Source organism: Triticum aestivum, chromosome 6D, assembly GCF_018294505.1.
Source record: "Triticum aestivum cultivar Chinese Spring chromosome 6D, IWGSC CS RefSeq v2.1, whole genome shotgun sequence".
NCBI lineage: Eukaryota > Viridiplantae > Streptophyta > Magnoliopsida > Poales > Poaceae > Triticum > Triticum aestivum.
In genome coordinates, this window is record NC_057811.1 from 1,767,321 (window position 1) to 1,774,040 (window position 6,720).

The 6,720-nt window shown below is 44.4% G+C and overlaps 1 protein-coding gene across 1 annotated transcript; it reads left to right on the top strand.

Moving 5' to 3' along the window:
• The first annotated feature begins 1,558 nt into the window (after positions 1 to 1,558).
• On the top strand, positions 1,559 to 5,622 carry LOC123142893 (translation initiation factor IF3-1, mitochondrial). Its single transcript, XM_044561598.1, has 8 exons — positions 1,559 to 1,846; positions 1,932 to 2,025; positions 2,111 to 2,178; positions 2,279 to 2,377; positions 2,815 to 2,871; positions 3,285 to 3,353; positions 4,116 to 4,184; positions 4,313 to 5,622. The coding sequence occupies exons 1-8, from the start codon at positions 1,676 to 1,678 to the stop codon at positions 5,354 to 5,356; spliced, it is 1,671 nt and encodes a 556-aa protein (XP_044417533.1). The 5' UTR covers positions 1,559 to 1,675; the 3' UTR covers positions 5,357 to 5,622.
• The last annotated feature ends 1,098 nt before the right edge of the window (positions 5,623 to 6,720 follow it).

Consider the following 6,720-nt stretch of genomic DNA (forward strand, 5'->3'; position numbering starts at 1 on the left):
GGACAAAAAACTGCAAAAGCAAAATCTAATGGTTGAGGATGTGGTTTATTCTAATAGAACATTGTGCCATGTGAATGAATAATGATTAAAAAAACGACTGTAATTTTTTAGATTTTTTGTTTTGGTTGAAAAAATATTTTCTTATTGCCAAACAAAATTATTTTTAAAAGAACCACCAATTTTTTTGGTTTATAATATTGAATTTCCCTCTGTTTAATGAAGTTTTTTTAGGGGTCTCTGCTTAATGAAGTTGGATTTTTCTTCAAAGGTTTAAGTTTTTCATATTTAGATGGGCCCTTACTAGACCAGGAAACCGAGTGTTTTCTAATTTTATTTCCTTGAAATGAGGTTTTTCTAACAATTTGAGATGACATTATCTCATCAATTCCAGTCCACATGGCGAGTGAAGAAAACTTCTTTTTAGGGAAAGAAGTAAAATTTATGTCTTAAAATTCTCAGGGTTTATAGGACCGAACAAGGCTTGTTGGTTGGAATGAATTTCAAAAATTCCAAAAGATTTTTTTCTCATGATCTTTTGTCCTACAGGTTCGTAAGATTAGAAAACCAACCATATGACTCCTATGGTCAACTGTACTTTGTATGCAAAATCCAAAGGGGGTTATTTAGTTAATTCAAACTCCTATAAGAAAGAGAAATCAGGGGTTGACAAAATGTCCTGAAAACTATGCAGAGAGGGCACCAAGACATAGAAAAAATACAAGAACGTCCATAGGGGTTCCCGCACGCACCGAAACTAACGATTGTAGCCAATACCCAATGCCGGCAAGGCGTTCACCGGAGAAGAGGCACAAACATCCACTATCTTCAGATCCAAGGGACACCATCGCCATAAAGGATTTTAGAGTCGATGATTAGGCTTGTTGCAAGCAGCAAGGCACATGTCACTGTGGCACGCGGGGTACTTTTCCATGTTAACCTAGTCCCGGATCTGCCGCATCCTACTAACGCAGTCGGGAAGAACGCCAGATCCGCCATGGACAGGGTTGTCGTGATTAGGAAGAAGCCAATGCTACTTTATTTGACGTGGCACTGTTCTCATCCCTCTGCGCCACCTCCTCTTGAAAGACTAACTCCACCGTGTAAAAAAGCACATGAGACAAAGAGGACCCCTTCCCCTCCCCCACCCGTCATAGGAGCAACAAGCAGAGGAGGCTGAAAACCACGGTATCGCCAGCTTTTGCCAAGAGGAGGAACCGTCGCCTAGAATCGCCATTTTCCTGGAGAGGGAGGGAGTGAATATGGCTATTGGCATCTGAGTTAGTCGTTCATACGATTCTGATGTAGTGCAACCAAACAATTTCCATTGCACACATATTCTTGAGTTTTGGTTTCATAATGTAGGATTCATTATACCTTGAAATTTGAGATCCATATATTTGCCTATAATTATGCAAAAAAACAAAACGAATGTGTATCTCAAAAAAAGATTTTTGTTTAGAGAGAGAGAGAGAGAGAGGGGAGAAACGAGAGTGAAATGGGCTTCGCCAGTGGGCTTAGCTTAACTTTCACTCGCTCATTAGTGTAGCCTCCGCCTCATGGGCTGCTGATCCGGCCCTCGGCGTGGAGGTTTCTCCCTCGGCCGAGTCCCCTCCCCTCCCCTTCCTCGCCGATCTCCGCCGCCGCCGCCGCCGCCGCCGCCGAGGGGAAGCCATCCATGGCTCTCCGCCGCGCCATCGGGTCCCTCGCCGTCCGCTCGCAGGCATCATACTGCCTCCGCCGCGCCGCCGCCTCGCCCCCCACCCTCACGCCTCCTCCGCCCCCGCCTCCGTCCTTCCGCCGCCCGGTCATCGTCCCACGCCGCTCCTTCGCCGCCCCGCCCCAGCACGTAAGTCCCCATCGCTCCCTCCCCCATCCCTCTACCCCCCTAGCTCCTCCTCCTCTCACCGCCTGTGGGTTCTTGTGCTCGGAAGGTCAAGAAGGTGGCCAAGCACGACGACGACGACGCCGGGCCCCGGCTCAACAACGACATCACCGCTCCCTTCCTCCGGCTCGTCACCGACCAAGGTGCCGACGACGCGCCCACCCACCCCCCACTCCTCCATTCACCATTCCGATGCTGAAGATCCGATTTTTTTCCCGATTTTTGCAGGGCATGATGTTGTCCCCAGGCACGAGGCCCTTCAGATGGCTGCCAGGATGGGGCTGGACCTGGTTGAGGTACTACCTCATTTCCATTTCTTTTTCAGCTCTGCCCGAGCGTCGGCATCTTCGTATACTTCTTCAGTTGTGCCCATTTCTCATGGTTACCTCGTCGCAGGTTGACCGGAAATCGGACCCTCCGGTTTGCAAGATCATCGACTTCCACAAGGAGAAGTACATCAAGGATGTCAAGGACAAAGAGCGCCTAAAAGCCAAGGTATGTATCCGCGATAAAATCATCCTCGGTGAATCTGTTGTCCCATCGCTGCTGGAGTTGAGTTGAAATGCTTGGAGCAGAGCATGTTTGTAAACGTGTTCAGATCGTAGGATTGTGAACTAACTAGTGGTTCATTGGTCCGTGTTAAGAAAACCGTTTGTTACACAGCAATTAGTCTTGCCTACAGAAACTATCGCTCACTCTAGTGCTAGTATCTTTGTCTTGTACACAAACATATTATGTTCATATCAATAGGATGTGCTAAATGTAGCCTTATAAACTGAGCAAGGGAAAACAGTTTTAACCATTGTATCTCCTTCCATGTTTATATTACTTCTGCATAAGTCATGATAACGTGCACCTTCAATGGGCTTTGATCTCACATCTTCATGAAAATAGCTAATCTCTCTCCTTATTTTGCATCTGATTTTCGGCAGTCTGCTATTACTTTGCGTTGTGGAGATATCAAAGAAGTGCGGTTTAAGGCGAAAACAGTAAGTTTTCTTGCTTGTTTTAGCCTTTCGTTAATAATTGCAGATTATCATCTTTCATGATTCTTTATTTTTATATGGAATGCATGCTTGACTACTACTACTCCCTCTGTCTCAAAATGTAAGACGTATTTTGGGAGTATTTCAAAGGAAAACATTGGTAGTTGCTTTCTGGCAGTAATAATGAATGTTCTGTTGTTCTACATAACGTTTTTGTTCAGATGTGCAATGCATGATTGATTGCCACCTTTTAGCTGTAGTAACAGCTCGATTGGACTGCTACACCCTTTTTTCATGTTCGTTTGGGCCTATACCTAGTTGAGCTCACTCATTTCCAAAGTCATAGATATATTGTATTCAATATGGAGGCCTTGTGCCATGGGGTGTTGTTGAGGCACATAAATTATTGTTCGCAGGAAATTAAAGACTTGAAGGTGAAAGCAGATGCAATTACCAGGCTGATGGACCGTGGTTACAGGGTGAAGGTAAGAGCGCTCACATGCTTTTTAGTTTTATTTTATTGTATGGTTCTGCAAATCTTTGGTGACAACCCAAGCAACCGCAACACGAATATTAATACATCTTATCTGTGGGTTTTGCTTTTTAACTTCTTTTTATACTAATGTTTACTGGGCAATCCCCAAGGAAACCTTATATCTGGACAAGGGGAACCAAACAGTGTGCAATGATTAGGGGGGCTTTTGTCGCTCCGAAAGTTATGGATATATAGGAACCAATGATTATGATCGGGAACCAATCATGGGTTTCAATTCAGTTATGTAAGTAGCTTAAGTGTAGCAAACTCTTATTGTGCCTATATAATGGTAAGAGGGATGAAGTAGTTTATTATCCAGGAGGAACTTTCTGGGAATAAACCTGTCTGTCATATATCTTGTTTCTGGAGAATCACAATAACATGTTGTCCCTTTCTCTTCACCTGAAGCAATAAAATTTTCTGTTCGGTCTGAACTGTTCATGGAGAATCACAATAACATGTTGTCCCTTTGTCTTCACCTGAAGCAATAATTACCTGATGGACTTGGTTTTCATTTTTACCTAAGACGATAGTATTTGGCACAATCTTTTGAACTGCTAACCAACATCTTGAACTGGATTTTCGTTTTCGGACTATTAAAACCTTCATATCTATATATTGGATCTGTTGATGTTCATATGCATGTGTTTACCTTATTATATTCTTGGGTACAACAAGCTGTGAAGAACTGAGTGATGCTCCTGTTTGGCAGTGCATGGCGATGCCCGCAGGTAACGAAGCCGAAGATTTAGGCGGACCGCTATCTCGCTTATTAGGACTGGTGAGTACTCCCTTCTGTACTGTACTGTACTGTTCCCGGCCCCTTTTTTATCCTTGACTACAAAATTGACACTAAGAATTGCTGCCTATGAAAGTTTATCTCTTTCTATGATTTCACTGATTCAACAGATTCAAGATGTCTGTACCGTGGAAAGCGGGCCGCATTTGGACTCCAAGCATGCATATGTTATTGTCAGGCACGTGAAGTTTGCAACCAAGAAAGGTGGAAAGAAAGCAAGCAAGGCCATGGAAGACGCAAGCAAAGGCAGCCCCCGCACCGCTACCTCCGAATCGCCACCCGCTGCTACTGATAGCGGGGACGACACAAGTGAACATGGTCTGGAAGCTGAGGATGTTGACAAAGCTCCCGCCTATACCCCCCGTGAATCTTCACCGCAAAAGAAAGGGCAAGATAGAGGGTTTAGAGGCAGCAACCGCGGTAACTTGGACAAGAGCACTGGTGCTGGAGGAAACAGGATTAACCCTGGTCAGGGTGGACCACAACCATCGCAATATGGACTTGGTTCCAGGAATGGTAGTCCTGAAATGGAAAAGCTAAAGCAGGCTAAGGCTAATGAAGGCATGACACCCGAGCAGACAAACAGGTATGCCAGCCGTAGGCAGCAGCCCGGAGGCGTAGACAGCCAAGGCAGACCACCACAGCAGGACCCTAGGAGAGGTGAACATGAAGGCCGCTATCAAAGGCCTCCTTTGGAACAGCCGAGCCCACCACCGCCAAGGTTCAACCAAGGAAGACCCCCGCAGCAAGACCTGAGAAGAAACGAGAACAACGAAGACAGGTATTGCCGTCCCCAGGACAACCAAAGGCCACCTCTGCAACAGCCTGGCCCGCCGCCCCCAAGGTTCAGCCAAGGCAGCAGACCCCCGCAGCAGGACCCGAGGGGAAACGAGAGAGGAGGCCATGTCCCGCCGTATAGCAGCCAGCGGCCGCAGTTCCAGCAATCGAATCCGAACGCCGAGCCATCAGCAGGGAACCCTGCTTCGACAGCAGCCAGAAGCGTGGGCGTATTCAGCAGCCGAAAGCCAGGCACGGCATCCGAGCCGAAGAAGACGGCGGACGGCGGTCTGTCTGGTGGTGCCGGTAAGCCTGCCGATACCGGCCCGGCCAAAAGCTTCGGGATATTCAGTAAACCTAAAAAGGGAAGCTCATGAGAAAGAACGAGGTTGGCGGCGACGCTTGCGAAGAACGATACTAGGTTTTTGTGGCGAAAGCCGCGATACAAGAGAGGAAATAACTAATATTCTGCCTTTGAGGATGTGTTTTTCGCGGTGGCTGTCTATTTGACACGGGACGGTTGGAAATTGACTAGCAAGCAATGTACTACCATTTTGTTGTTATTATTCATTTGGCCTAAATAAATAATTGATGAACATCATTATTGGTTGATCTTTATGCAAACACAAGATGAACCCATGCAGTGTCTGTGGTGTGTGTCACAGCTATTTTTGACAGCAGCAAGCAATACTTGTTGAATATGTCTGTGTTTGTGTCATGTGCTAACTGGTTTTGTGTCATGTACTAACTGGTGAATTAATTGGCAGGGAGCCCAGAGGACATTAATTATCTTTGTCTTCCCTAAGAGCATGATTTATAATACAATCAATAATCGGCTATAAGGCGTTGCCACGTCATTTAGAGCCAATCTAATAGTCGGCTTGTACAATTGTAAGTTTTAAATATGTATTATTTTATTAATAGTTGGCCCACCTTACAATCTCACAAAGTGTCTTGTGTCTCGTGCTATAGCCGGCTCTTATTCAACAGCCCGCTTTCCTTCTCTCTCCTCTTCTCTCTTTTCCAACTAAATAAAAATATAATATTTTAATCTTTATAGACAGTTTATGTCACCTTATTGTAACTGCTCCTCCTCTCTGAATGTGCGTGCTACGTCTTTTCTCCTAGATTCTTTCTCAAACCAATAAGTCAAGTGAAATTTCAAGACTCTAGCTGCAAATTCGTGGGGTTGGCGATTTATTTTTCTAAGCTGGGAGCATCAACCCTAAAATCCACTGTAACTAGATATGCCACATGTGATTTTATTTTTTGCAGTTGGTTGTATCTTGCCATTTAAGATTCAGAGATATATAAAAGATAAAAGAAGGAAATGATTTTTTTGAGTCTAAGAAGATAATTGATGCGACAACCCAATTTTCCTTAAGGCGTGCCTATAGCTCATCGCGGCGAGTGTAAGCGTCGCCTCACCTCAGTGTGACACGTTAATGGGCCGGCACATTAGTTGCTAAGAATATTAGTTAATTCGTTCCCTTTGTTTCTTTAGTTTTGTTTGTATTTTCAAAAAATTGATTATATATATATATATATATATCAAAACTACTTTACTTCAATTTTAAAAAGCTTTTGCATAATTTAGAAAAAAAGTTTCTTACCGTTCAAAAAATGTTCACACACTTCATAAAATGTTCATACAATGTAAAATAAATGCAAAGTTATTTTAAAAAATGTCTTACCATTCAAAAAAGGCACTTGACATTACAAAATGTTCACACGTCCGAAC